This window comes from Nyctereutes procyonoides, unplaced genomic scaffold (genome assembly GCF_905146905.1).
Source record: "Nyctereutes procyonoides isolate TBG_1078 unplaced genomic scaffold, NYPRO_anot_genome, whole genome shotgun sequence".
Classification (NCBI taxonomy): Eukaryota; Metazoa; Chordata; class Mammalia; order Carnivora; family Canidae; genus Nyctereutes; species Nyctereutes procyonoides.
The window spans coordinates 23,686,585-23,701,597 of record NW_026575135.1 but is presented as its reverse complement, the minus strand read 5'-3'; the positions used below and the strand labels follow the sequence as shown (position 1 = coordinate 23,701,597).

The 15,013-nt window shown below is 36.9% G+C and overlaps 1 protein-coding gene and 1 non-coding gene across 2 annotated transcripts in view; both read right to left on the bottom strand.

The window, feature by feature from the left end:
• The window catches only part of UBAP2 (ubiquitin associated protein 2), a 122,996-nt gene that overhangs the window by 27,573 nt on the left and 80,410 nt on the right, over positions 1 to 15,013 (bottom strand). The window contains 3 exon segments of the mRNA XM_055302448.1: positions 285 to 474; positions 3,453 to 3,520; positions 7,100 to 7,152. Of these exon segments, the coding sequence (XP_055158423.1) occupies positions 285 to 474; positions 3,453 to 3,520; positions 7,100 to 7,152 (311 nt within the window).
• On the bottom strand, positions 87 to 169 carry LOC129495318 (small nucleolar RNA SNORD121A). The gene has a single exon (XR_008661488.1). It is a non-coding gene; the product is annotated as a small nucleolar RNA SNORD121A (small nucleolar RNA).

Here is a 15,013-nt window from a genome sequence, read left to right as displayed (position 1 = left end):
AATCCAAGGAAAAATTAATATGAGATGCCTGAGTGATTATAACTTAAAAAATTTCAACAAATCATAAGGAAATATTTTTTATCTTTGTCCAGAAAACTCAGAGTAGCTGAATTCCACATGGAATCATCAGATATGTGCTTGGAAATTATCACATCATTGTTTTCCAGACGAGATTTACTATACTTTTATATTTTGAAAATAATTATAAGGCATGTGTTATTCTACAATGCATTTGCTTAGGGGTACATTCCTTCAAATCCCATACTAAAATAAAAGTGAGTTACCAGACTCTGAGGAGAATAGGAGTTGACAGCAGTGGAGCTGCCAGTCCCTGGTGCCATCTGATTGTTGTGCTGAGAATTTGTGAAGACAAGAGCTTGACCAAAGCCCTGCTGTTGGGAAGTTTCAAAGGAGTTGACTTCTGAGGCTTGACTGGGAGGAACAGGCTTCTGGAGCAAGGCTACCAGATCAATGCTAAGCAGACAAAAAGCAAATGAGGAATGAGTCAAAAGCAAATCTTACCAACAATGAATTTGAGAAGTGAAACAATATAAAGTAAATTCATGTTAAAAAATAATCTATGTGACGAAAATCTTTGGAAACTGGAGTTTAAAGGAGTCAAAAAGACAGCATCAATAGAAGAAAAAAAAAAAAAAGCACACGAAGCCACAGACACTAAAGCCAAGGCCCGGCAAAGAAGAGAAATGAAACGGTGCATCAAGACATTTCCGCAGAAATAGCATAATAACAACTGATTTGAAACCTGAAGCAAATGAGTAAATAAACAATTCTCTGAAGGTTGGATAATTTACTGTAGAATATTTTGCTCCATTCACTACTTGGAACCAATTGTTTCTTAAATTGCCTCAAGGAAAGTGAATCCCTATTTTGGAGTGAATCCCTATTTTATTTTGCAGTAAATCCCTAATTTACTGTAGAATATTTTGCTCCATTCACTACTTGGAACCAATTGTTTCTTAAATTGCCTCAAGGAAAGTGAATCCCTATTTTTTATTTCCCTACTACAGCCATAGTATATAATTCAAGCTGTTTCCCATTAATCATAAACCTCCCCTTAAGTTCTACATTCAAAGCTATAATATATTTAAGTTTATTTAAATCTCCAATAATTTTCTCTTATATATTCAGGGGGAAAATGCACAATATATTAATAAGTACTCTGTTAACTACAACTCTTGTTAATGCCCCCAGAAGAACAGACACTGCAACTTGAGAATCATGGCCTGAAAACTAAAAAGCACGAGGAAGAAGAAATGATCCTCTAGATTTATAGTACCCGACATGTAAGTGAATTACTAACTCTTCTCCACAAAACCTGTAAGGTGCTCTGGATTAACATGGTAATTTGCTCCATTAAACCCTTTCAAAGGCCAGTTTCCAGTCAGATCTCCTGTCCAAAATGTTTACCATGCCAGTGAAGCAGATCCTGGGAGGTCAAATAATTCAAGGCTCACTACTATCTGATAAAGAATAAAGTTCCTAGACCTGAGCTCCTTTCCTTATGCACTACCCACTCTTACCTTCCCATAACCAGTTGAAGTCCCAGACAAGAATTTTGGATCTCAGGGTAATGTTCTAACTAATGATTTCCTAATTCTGGGGATATAAATTCAGGGTAGTCGCAGCATATATAACATATCTCAAAAGCTATATTATCACAAAAAACACAGCACACTCTATTCCAAAAGAGAAGATAAATGCCTAAAAATAGTACAGCATTGTCTTCTGAAAAATAACCATTAAAGTCTATTTTTTCTTTTCTTTTTTTTTTTTTTTTTTAAATGCCCTCCCATGCCCAATTGCGATCTCTGGTCCCATCCTTTCCTCCTGTTTCGGTGAACAAGGGACGGGGCTTCATTTTTTTTTTTTTAATTTTTGTTTATTTATTCATGAAAGACACAGAGACAGAGGCAGAGACAGAGGCAGAGAGAGAAATAGGCTCCATGCAGGGACCCTGATGTGGGACTCAATCCTGGGACTCCAGGATCATGCCCTGGGCCGAAGGCAGGCGCTTAACCACTGAGCAACCGGGTGTCCCCCATTTTTTTTTTAATGGAAATATTCCTATGAAAGTCACTGAATAATCAATATAATGAGTAAGTTATAGCCATCTAAATAAATTTAAGCAATTCATAAACCCTTTGATAATATTATTTCCCTGTAACAAAGTTTTATAATCATCTCATTTAAGCAAGAAATCAAGCATGTTAAGATCAAAATGTCTTTCAATTCTCAGGTGTCATACCTAGAAAGGCCTCCATACTCCTAAATCATTGCATTTGAGACTATAATCAAAGGTTTTTTAAATTATTGCAGAAACTAGGATATAAATGAATGCTTTTCAAGGATTCAGTTCTGGGGGCACCTGTGTGTAGCTCAGTTGGTTGAGCATCTGTCTTTGGCTTGGGTCATGATCCCAGGTTCCCTGCTCAGTGGGAGCCTGCTTCTCACTCTCCTCCCCAGTTGTGCTGTCACTATCTGTCTCTCCCTCAAATAAAGAAATAAAATCTTAAAAAAAAAAAAAGTTAAGAATTCAGTACTGTACATAAAAACAGTGTTTTTATTTTCCTGAAAACTCCTTTATTTTCTGTAATCTAGAAGGCTAGATAAAAACTAGTAGAACCTGGGGCACCTGGGTGGCTCAGTTGGTTAAGCATTTCCCTTCAGCTCAGGTCATGATCCCCACGTCCCAGGATCAAGTCCCACATCTGGCTACCCATCGGGAACCTGCTTCTCCCTCTGCCTACGTCTCTTCTTCTCCTTCTGTGTCTCTCATGAATAAATAAAATCTTTTTAAAATAAAAATAAAAACATAAAAATATAAGCCATGTCAAAAAAATAAAAATAAATAAAACTAATAGAGCCCATATAAAATGAGAAGTTTGTATTACCCTTTAGAAGATCTAAATAAATGGTATTATACATAGAAACCAAAGAATATTCTCTATTAGGTTAATGTGTCCAAAAAAAAAAAAAAAAAAAAAGCCCAACATATTTACAAAAGTAAAAAATAGTCATTAAGTTTAACAGGGGTAATGGGCTGGCTCAGGCAGTGAAGCCTGCAACTCTTGATCTTGGGGTTGTGAGTTTAAGCCCGACATTGGGTAGAGATTACTTAAAAACAAAATCTTAAAAAAAAATTAAGTTAAATAAAATAGGTTTAACATAATCTCTATCACAAATGGTAAGAAATCCCAAACATAACTGCTATTTTAATTCACCACTGGATACAATAATTAGAAAATGATGGAGGCTTTGTTAGCTCACAAGGATGGTTAGGGATAAAACAAATTGTTTAGAAGGAAAAGACAACAAACTGAAAGATTTAAGCAAAGGGAAAAAAAAGACGTGAGCCACCAAATAAATCTCCTGAGCAAGAAATTTAAATTATTGCTTTGAATAACAAACAAAAGGTGACAAAAATTATTTACCTTTGCCCAGGTGTGACATGATTCTCTGCTGGAACAGCTGAGGCAGTGAAGACCTTTGTTTCAGAAAGCTGTATGGAAAGGAATAAAAAAATACTTTGCTCTTATTTTACAGAACATAAAACCAAAAATTTATCAAATTTCTGACAATTTTTAGTCACCAATACTCTCATTATACTTCAACCAAAAAGCAGTCAAAGGAAATACATAAGTGATAATGACAAGTAAATTTTTTTTAAGATTTTATTTATTTATTCATTAGAAACATACAGCGGCAGAGACATGGCCAGTTTATCCTTTTTAAAGACTGCTCTAGTACCTATCAACTCTAACAGTCTCAGAACTCAAAACACTGCATAAAAATCAGGTTGCCTCACACATAAATATTCAGGCAGGGGCAGAGCAGCCAGTAGGTGTTCATCTTCTATAAAAACAGAAAGTGCTGAATAGTTTACTGTTTCAACAAGAAGGGCTTACACTGCACCCTGTTACAAGGTATCTTAAAGAGTCCCAAAGAAATCATTTTTACTTTTACTCTATTTTATATATAAGACTCCGTAACAGAGTAAAGCAATAAAGGAATAACTGTAAAAAGCAGTGGTAAAGTAGATCCAAAGCCGCAAAAATATTAATCAGTTCAAAGCAAAAGAGAACCAAATTAAATCACTGACATCATATCTAACCTTGGTAGAACACAGAAAATTAAATCGTTTCCTCTTTATTTTTTTAAAAAGAGAGAGGGGCAGCTGCTGCCTCAATCAGTAAAAATGTGACTCTTGATCTCAGTGTTTTGAGTTCAAGCCTCGTGTTGGGTGTGGAAGCTACTTAAAAACAAAACACTTTAAAAAAATGTGTAGAAAGTAAGCATTCTCAGATTTCAAGAGACACAAGACATATTTTAAGATTTATGAAAAGAAAAAAATCAGAAGAAAATACATAAAACTTATTTAAAGTGGTTGCCTCTAGGGGCAGCCTCGCTGGCTCAGTCAATAGATCATGCAACCCTTTGATCTCAGGATTGCAGGTTTGAGTCCCACATTGGGTGCAGAAATTACTTAAACGCGGAAAAAGAGGAGTGGGGAGGGAAAGGCTAATAATAGTTACTGTATCTTTTTCTTTTTTTAAGTTTTTTTTTTTTTTTTTAAGATTGATTTATTTCTGTGTGAGAGAGAAAGCATGGGTACAAGGCGGGGCGGGGAGAGAATCTCAAATAGATACCCTGCTGGATGTGGAGCCCGACACGGGGCTCAATCTCGCCACCCTGGTATCATGACCTCAGCCAAAACCAAGGATTGGACACTTAACTGATTGAGCCATACAGGCAACCTATTAGTCATTAATCTAAGCTCCACAAGGAATTTTAGATTTATACCTTAGACTATACTGATGTTTCAATCATTATTTTATACCATCTCAGAAAAGATTTGATTTTTTTAATTTTTGAAAGAATACATCCAAATTTCCTATGCTAATTATTTTCACTAATTATAAATTATATTGTGATATAATATGGGCTTTCCAGTAGAATATTAAACTCTCTGTGTACATTTGAACTGCTTGTTAGCAACATTAACTGAAAGACCCTCATCTGACCCATAGAAAAACGCAGTTGAGTTAGGCAGGACAATGTTATGATATTTATTACACTGATAAAAGAGAAGGCTCAGTAAGATGCATTAAAGTCAATAGGTCAGCTTAGCTAGAATTTGAATACGGACCTTTTGCATTCTGATCCCCTGCTAATTTTTTTTTTAAGATTTTTTATGTATTTAATCAAGAGAGAGCAGAACAGGCAGAAGGGCAGAGGAAGAGGGAGAAGCAGACTCCCCCGCAAAACAGGGAGCCTGATGTGGAACTCAATCTGGGGACCCCAGGATCATGACCCTGAGCCAAAGGCAGGTGCTTAACCAACTGAACCACCCAAGCGCCCCTCTCCTGCTAATTTTCTAGCCTGCCTGCTCACCCAGACAGGAGCCAAGGAAAGCTAAAGCTTCTGGCACTGGAAATATTCTTTTCTCCCAACAAACTCTTAGCAAAAATTCTAGTAATACAAAACATTTAAATGTTGGACAACTCTGAAATAAGGTAAAATGTCCATAGGCTGCTCAATGTGTCCTCCTTCAGCACTGGTATCCATCCCTCCAATGATTCAAATAACCACCCATCTAAGTCCAGCCTCTTCATAGTACCAGTAGAACAGAGCTGTGTGACATTATACTCAAACATCTCTACTGTCTTCCTTCCTCATACTCTACCCAGTTTGCTCTCTAACAAACCAAATATAATACTGCTTCACTGCAGGGCAGGGGTGGCATAACTGCAGTTCACTTCTTTAAAAATACACTTGTATCTGGGTGATTCAGTCCATTAAGCATCTGAATTTGGCTTCAGCTCAGGTCATAAACTCAGGGTCCTAGGAGTCCACTTGTCCCTCTCCCTCTACTCCTCCCCCTGCTTATGCTTTCTCGCAAATAAATAAAATCTTTATATATATATATATATACACACACACACACACACACTTATAAAATAATATTAAATAAGTAAAAATATACTTATGAAAACAAAATGGTAAGGGAGATCGGAAATTATTCAAAGAAAAAAATTTGAAGTCTGGGCTGCTTGCATGGTATTAAAGGTCAATAGTTGGGGCACCTCGCTAGCTCAGTTGGTACAGAAGCAACTCTTGGATCTTGAGGTTGTGAGTTAGACCCCATACTGGAGAGATTACTTGAAAATAAATTTAAAACCCATCATGTAAATAAAGGTCAATTCTTATAACCCCTTTATTCTCTCCCATGTAATGTCCTGCTCTTTATCATGTGTATACACATGTTCTAGACCTTGAAAGAGAAAAATGGTATAAAATGTGGTAAAGGGATTCTAGTTCAGTTACATTTTCTTTTTTAACTTAAATCTTTTTGATCAAAGAATATCTTATGCTAATCCCAGAGTTATAAATGAACACTACCCAGAGGCTAGTGTGGTACACTTAAAAATGTCTATGGAATAAATGAATATAAAAAGAGCTCATCTAGTTTTAGGAAGAAGGGGTTGGGGCTAGAACCAGATTCACATATTCAGGTTAATTTCAGCTGTGACCCAAACAATGACAGTCTCCTTTAATAAAAATGCTATAAAAAATAAATTTTCACAGGCCAGGGCAACAGCATCAGTTGGTTATCAGAACAAACAAGGGGCACCTGAGTAATTCAGTCGTTTAAGCATTTGACTTTGGCTCAGGTCATGATCTCAGGGTCCTGGGAGTGAGCTCCACTTTGGACTTTCCACTCAGTGGGGAGCCTGCTTATTCCTCTCCCTGTCCCTTCCCACACTTGAGCACTCTCACTCTCAAATAAATAAAATTTTTAAAACTTTTATTAAAAAAAAGAAGAGATAAGATCAAAAAAATGATTTCAGTCTTATTTTACAACTGGTCATTTTTAAGTGGATGCTTTAAAAACAAGTTTCTTAAAAATCTCGAAACACCAACCTCCTTCTAAGAAGCATTTTCTAAAAAACATGATAATCACTGATGTCTGAAAAGGAACCATGAACAACTGTAAGGTATCTCCAGCTTTCTTCAAAGAACACATGCCCCTATCAGAAACCAAAAGGAAGATAGATCTAACCTGAAGCTAAATACTTACATCTTCAGTCCAGTCATCTGTTGTCCACTCTTCCACAGAATTCTTCCAGGCTCCTGTTGATAATAATTATAGCTTACATCACAATACCAAATATTGTCTTTCTTCAAATAATTCTCTGTTGTATACTGCATAAGATGTGCCATGTATCGCATAAGTAATTTACTTTATAATCCAAGAAACAGAAAGCTTCTGATCTATACTCAATAAAATGTCATGTTGTCAAATACCAAGTTACCTGGGTACTATCCACAAAGCAATTTCTGTGTTTCCTAATAGATCTCTACCAAAGATCAGTCCTGCTCACATAAAGTATGGTGCTATAACTCTTGATTAGGTAGAGCAGATCTGTTCAAACAATTGTTACAGAATAAACATCTATCAAGTAATTAAGTGCATTAAGGAAAAGCATTTGTGTCCAAAAATGCTGACTTTAGTATTCAGAGATCCTGTAGAAGTTACAGGCCCATTATTGTAAACTATACATACAAACACATACCCAGAGAAAATGATTTTCAAAAGAAAATACACCAATATATCAACTATACCACAGGCATTAAGATTGTGAATATTTTCATTGAGCAAGAAGAAATGAGTTGAGCATCTGACCTACCATGAGGTTTGTGTGTAGAGAGAACAAAAGAAAAAGAGAAGGGGAACACTCTCGAGAAAAAAAAAAAAAAAGTGTAATCTAATCTCCTTGGAGTCAGGTCAAAAACCTAGTACCCAACTACCTTATAAATAAATAGATGGTATTACCTAGAAAAAGTCCTTCTCTATGGAATGCTTTGACTGGATGTCCCAAGCTTAGGACTGGTTATGGCAAACACAGAATTAATGAATTTATGCAGTATGACTTCCTGTAAAAATATCACTTAAGATATGCTATTATATGGGACATTTTTCAAACCTGAAAACATTCCCTGCTGTGAGAAACCTAAACACATCATTGACAGACTTCATCTATCATTGTAGATCATAGAATATATATATTATAATAAGGAAGAATGTGGAAACAGGCACTCCTTGTTCTTTTGTGCCTCTCGACTGCATGTATCCTTAAAATAACAGTAAAGATTCATAGAGAAAGATATGAACTGACAATCTGATCCTTCGTATTGGTTCAATCATCAATCTCTTAATGATTTCCATAATTTTTCTGGAAGCGTAGTAGAACAAATATGGGTTTACATGGTCCCAAAACATCTGAGTTAAAATATTTTCTTAATTCAAGAAAGAAGTTACAGTTTAAATGAAAAACAAAAGGTAGTTAGTCCTAGTCAGAAATCAGTACTGAAAATTTGTTAAGACCTCCACAGAGGCTTCTTAAAGGTCACACTATACACAAAGCTAAATGAACCTGAGGCAAGCCATCTACCTACTCTCCATTCTTATATTCCTTCTACAGCATGACTTTCTTCTTGGTACTAATAATATATAATCTCCAACCTTCTCCTTCAAGCCCTTTCTCTAAGTAAATGCATAGCTGTAAAAGAACAAAAACTAATGTGAAGGATGGCCAGTAAGCACTGTTCTTGGTGCCACCTCCATCCACCCTACCTAATGTGCTTAGGCTGTTAAATTCATTACAGAACACAGTTTTCTAAGGATTAACAAATTTTATAAAAAAGCTAAAGCTCACCCCTAAGCAGTTTTAGGAACATTCTAATCAAGACAAAGAGAACAGGGGCAATTGGCTGGCTCAGTCAGTAAAGCCTGCGACTCTTGATCTTGAAGTTGTGAGTTCAAGCCCCACACTAGGTACAGAGATTTTTTTTTAATAAATATAAATTATATATTTATAATTAATATAAATATAAATAAATATAAATAAGGGATATTCCAAAGGAGAAAAACAATGATGAGGCATTAAAAAACTCTATATAAAATATTAAAACTATCCTGAAGTTTACAACATACCGTTTTTTCCAAAAAAAATTTTAAGTTGTGGTATAATACTCATAAAATTTACTTTTATGATCATTTTTAAATGTACAATTAAGTGGTATTAAGTTAAAGCACATTTTCATATACACAATGTAAAGAGACTGGCCTAATACTTAAGAGATAGGGTTATTTTTAAAATAATTAAAACGGGATCCCTGGGTGGCGCAGCGGTTTAGCGCCTGCCTTTGGCCCAGGGCGCGATCCTGGAGACCCGGGATCGAATCCCACATCGGGCTCCTGGTGCATGGAGCCTGCTTCTCCCTCTGCCTGTGTCTCTGCCTCTCTCTGTGTGTGACTATCATAAATAAATAAAATTTAAAAAAATTAAAATAAAATAAAATAAAATAATTAAAACATAAACTTAGACACATAAAAACAGAATCTGAGCAGAACAACACCTGAGTGGCTCAGCATTTGAGCATCTGCCTTTGGCTCAGGGCATGATCCCAAGATCCTAGGATCTAGTCCCACATCAGGTTCCCCGCCCCCCCACCCCCAGAACCTGCTTCTCCCTCTGCCTGTCTATGCCTCTCTCTCTCGTGAATAAATAAAATCTTAAAAAAAAAAAAGATTCTAAGTACATATAATAACTAGTAGAGGACAATGTACACAGTCACAAGCAGAAGTGCAACATTGTGAAGTGGTTATGTGTGGCAACAGGGGGGAACCCCTTATCAGAAATCAGGGCCAGTTATTGTAGTTACCCACCCTAAATACACAGACATTACATATAGACAAATACAAGTTCAAGTCCTAATCTTATTATGAAATATTAAAAATTTACATTAAGACTTTGGTCCCCATTATAGACCTATAAACTTACCTCTCAAACATATGGGAAAATGTCAAAAATATTAATTTATTTTCAGCTTAAAATAAATTTGAAGCCCTCTATCAAAAGCATATATAAGGCATCCATGTAGTTTTGAAAAAAGGAAAACAATGAGGTAAAAATCTGTATTGTCTTGTTTTTCTAACTTTCATTTATTTACTATTTTCTATCATTAACATGAGAGATTAATTATATTGCATTTAAAGTTATATTTTGCTATTAAATTTGATGGGATTTTGTAATCTGGTCTGACAATCTTTTTTACTCAAGTAAAATTCATATAATATAAAATTAGTCACTTTAAAGTGTATATTCAGTGTATTCAGTGGGTTTTTTTAATATATATTTTTAAATTTAAGTTTAATTAACATGTAATATATTATTAGTTTCAGAAGCAGAGGTTAGTGATTCAGCAGTCTTTTTTTAGGCTAATTAAAATCTTTTTTATTTTTTTAATTTAAACTCAATTAATTAACATATAACATTATTTTCAGAGGCAGAGGTCAGGGATTCAACAGTCTTATATAATACCCAGTGCTCATTACATTACATGCCCTCCCCAGTGTTCATCATCCAGTTTAACCTCTCCCCTATCCCCTTCCCCTCCCGTAGCCCTCAGTTTGTTTCCTATGAGTAAGAGTCTCTTATGGTTTGTCTCCCTCTGATTTTTTTTTTAAGATTTTATTTATTTATTCATGAGCGACACACACACACACACACAGAGAGAGAGAGAGAGAGAGAGAGAGAGAGAGAGAGAGAGAGAGGCAGAGACACAGGCAGAGGGAGAAACAGGCTCCATGCAGGGAGCCCGACGCAGGACTAGATCCCAGGTCTCCAGGGTCAGGCCCTGGACCGAAGGTGGCGCTAAACCGCTGAGCGACCCGGGCCGCCCTCTGATTTTGTCTTATTTTTTCCTCTTTCCCCTATGATCCTGTTTTGTTTCTTAAATTCCCCACATAAGCGAGATTATACGATAACTGTCTTTCTGTAATGACTTATTTCATATAGCACAGGCTGAGTAGTATCCAAAAATCTGTGTTGTATTGAAGGCCAATCTTTAAAGCACTTCCATAACCAAAAGCTGTTTATCAAGTGGTTGTAAAAAGACAGTTTCTATAATTATTCAACTGATGAAGTTTCCTTAACTAGCCTTGATTAAAATGGAATATATTGTAAGCATTTTAAAAAATTCTTTTAAGTTCTATGCCCAACATGCAGCTTGAATTTCTGACCCCGAAATCAAAAGTCACATGCTTTGCAAACTGAGCCAGCCAGATGCTCCCATTTCAGAATGTTCTTAACCAAGGAAATTTTTTAAATTAGACAACCGTACCTTTGAGCTCATAAGAATTTTTCTTTGGCAGATCCTGAGCTACATTTTGAGCATTAGACGCCAGTTGTGCAGACCAATGTACAACAGAAGGTCTTAACATATTAAAATAATGAAGGTATTCATCAGAAGAGAAACTGGTGAGCAACTTAAACACAAAAAGTGTCATGGTTGCCTGGGTTGCTCTTCCTTCAGCTCAGGTCATGATCTCAAGAGTCCTGGGATCAAGCCCCATGTCAGGCTCCCAGCTCAGTGGGGAATCTGCTTCTCCCTCTTCCTTTGCCCCAATCCCCAACTCATGTTCTCTCTCTCTCAGATAGATGATAGATAGATAGATAGATAGATAGATAGATAGATAGATAGATAGATGATCTTAAAAAAAGTGCCAAAGCTAAGTCTATGTTGTGCATCCAAGGAGAGGGAAACTTACTACAATCTATACTGTAACAGCCCACTGTGACTCAACCATAAATACTAGTAGCCAGATGGCCTTTGAACATTCAACTGCCTCAACTGCCCTTGTCCATATTCCATCAAACTCCCTTCTCACTTGTAAAGAGAAATCAAATGTTTAACAAGTTATGTTTAGTATGTTTAAATTTAATAAATTAGCATTCTGACTACCCTTCAGTCTTTCTATGCTAGTTAGTGAAAGTCCATCTCTAAAGAATGGATTTATTATCCATTTTTATTACCATGTTTCCTGTCAAAAATCAAGTTTTGGGGATGCCTGGATGGCTCAGCGGTTAAGCACCCACCTTCGGCCCAGGGCGTGATCCTGGAGTTCCAGGATCAAGTCCCACATTGGGCTCCCTGCATAGAGCCCGCTTCTCCCTCTGCCTATGTCTCTGCCTCTCTGCGTCTCTCAAGAATAAATAAAATCTTTAAAAAATAGGGCAGCCCCGGCAGCGCAGTGGTTTAGTGCCACCTGCAGCCTAGGGCGTGATCCTGGAGACCCTGGATCGAGTCCCACATCAGGCTCTCTGAATGGTGCCTGCTTCTCCCTCTGCCTGTGTCTCTGCCTCTCTCTCTCTCTGTGTGTGTGTGTGTCTCTATGAATTTAAAAAAAAAAAAATCTTTAAAAAATAATAATAGGGGATCCCTGGGTGGCGCAGCGGTTTGGTGCCTGCCTTTGGCCCAGGGCGCGATCCTGGAGACCCGGGATCGAATCCCAAATCGGGCTCCCGGTGCATGGAGTCTGCTTCTCCCTCTGCCTGTGTCTCTGCCTCTCTCTCTCTCTCTCTCTATCATAAATAAATAAAAATTTAAAAAATAATAAAAAATAATAATAATAATGTTTCTGAGCCTATAATTATGGCTGGGGACAGACTCGGAACTTTGTGTTTTCAACAAAACAATGCCATTTTATGAGGCTCCTAGAGAAATTGCCAGGACTCTATCAACTGACAACCTTTAACTGTATTCTGCATTAAAACACGTTTGCTTTTTTTTTTAGCTATGAATCTACTACTCTAAATGAGAATGAGGAGAAGGAGAGGGAAGAGGTTAGAGACAAAACAGAAGGGAAAAGAACCAGAGACTGAATGAGAAAAAAAGAAAAGTATCAGTTAACTAAATTTAACATGTTTCAACATCTGATTTCAAAATCAGTAAAGGTTTATGAATAAAGCTGCTTTACATCCTGCACAGGTATTTCTGTGGCTATGTTTTCATTCCTCTTCAATAAAAAACAAGGGTTGGGTTTTTAAGACTGTGTTATGAGTGTATGCCTTCACAAGAGGAATGTATGAGTTCCAGCTACTCTGTCACCTTCACTAACACCTGGTATTGTCAGTTTCCTTCTAAAGCCTTCTTTTTCTTTTAAGTAACCTCTACAACCAACGTAAAGCTAAAACCTACAACTCTTGAGTTGAAGAGTCACATGCTCTACCAACTGAGCCAGTCACGTGCCCCCACTAAAGCCATTTTTATGAATGAAAACTGGCAACCTACTACTATGGTTTTAATTTTTATTTCTCTGGTGATCAATAATGATGACCACATTTTTATCTTCCTTTTTAATTAGCTGTTCCAATCTTTTGCTCAGTTTTTTAAAAAGATTTTATTTATTCATGAGCCAGAGAGAGAGAGAGAGAGAGAGAGAGAGAGAGAGACCAGCAGAGGGAGAAGCCAGGAGAAGCCGGCTCCATGCAGGGAGCCCAATGCGGGGCTCAATTCCAGAACTCAAGGAGTATGCCCTGGGCCGAAGGCAGGGGCTAAACCGCTGAGCCACTCAGGATCTCCATCTTTTGCTCTTTTTTTTTTTTTTTCATTTTTAATTAACTTTTTATTTTGAAACAGCTAGAAGATTCATAAGAAGTTATCCATCGGGATCCCTGGGTGGCGCATCGGTTTGGCGCCTGCCTTTGGCCCAGGGAGCGATCCTGGAAACCTGGGATCGAATCCCACATCGGGCTCCCGGTGCATGGAGCCTGCTTCTCCCTCTGCCTGTGTCTCTGCCTCTCTCTCTATGACTATCATAAATAAATAAGAATTTAAAAAAAAAGAATTTAAAAAAAGAAGTTATCCATCATCCTAATGATTACATGCCCCATAATTATAGTACAACAGTCAAAAAACTGGCATAGATACAAAGTGTGTGTATAGTTCTAGATCTTTTTTTATTTTGGTAAAATACACTTAAGATACACCCCTTTTTTTTTTTACAAAAAAATTATGTTAACCCTTAAGTGTGCAACTCATTGCCATTAAGTATATTCACAATGTTATACAAACCAATACCACTACCCATTTTCTACAACTTCTCCATTTATTTATATTCTGTATACAAATCTCTGTTCAAATGGGGGTTTGGAGATGCCTGGCTAACTCAGTCAGCAGAGCATGCTACTCTTGATCTCTGGGTTGTTAAGTTCAAGCCCCACACTGGGTGGAGAGATCACTTAAAATAAAAAGTAAATGGGAGTTTTATAAATACTTCCTCTCAAACTGTGTCTTGTCCTTTCATCTTACTTATTTTCTTCTCAAGAACCAAGTTTTTCTTTTAGAACTCATACTTATTGTGCACTATATAAGAAACCTCTTTTTTTAAGATTTTTATTTATTTATTCGAGAGAGAGAGAGAGAGAGAGAGAGAGAGAGAGAGAGAGAGAGAGAGGGGCAGGCAGGCAAAAACATAGGCAGAGGGAGAAGCAGGCTCCCTGCAGGGAGCTTGATGTAGGACTTAATTCCAGGACCCTGGGGATCACAACCTGAGCCAACGGCAGATGGTCAGCCATTGAGCCAGATGCCCCTCCCTATATAAGAAATCTTGCCTAACCTAAGGTGACCTAAGATTTGCCTCTATATTTTCTTTTAAAGTTGTCCTTCCCAGGTTTCACATTACAACTACTACCTACTTGATGTTATTATTTTTGTATAGGACAATATAATATATACCACTGAACTGCCTTGAAACCATGTCCTAACTCAATTAGTCATGTTGTGTAATTTTTTTTTTTTTTTAAGATTTTACATAGGAGTGCCTGGGTGGCTCAGTCAGTTAAGCATCTGCCTTTGGCTAAGGTTCTGAGATTGAGCCCTGCTGTCAAGCTCCATGCTCAATGGGGAACCAGTTTCTCCCTCTCCCTCTGCCTCCTGCTCCTTGTCAAATAAATAAAATTAAAAAAATCTTAAAACAAAAACACATTGAGAGCGTGCACAGAAGAAAGCATGACTAAGAAGAGGCAGAGGGAGAGAGAATAGCAAAAATGAGCAAGAAAAATTTTCATGGGGTAGACTATCATAAATTAGTATGTCCAACGATGTAGTCAAGAAAAACTAAATTTCACAACAGTGAGATGTGAAA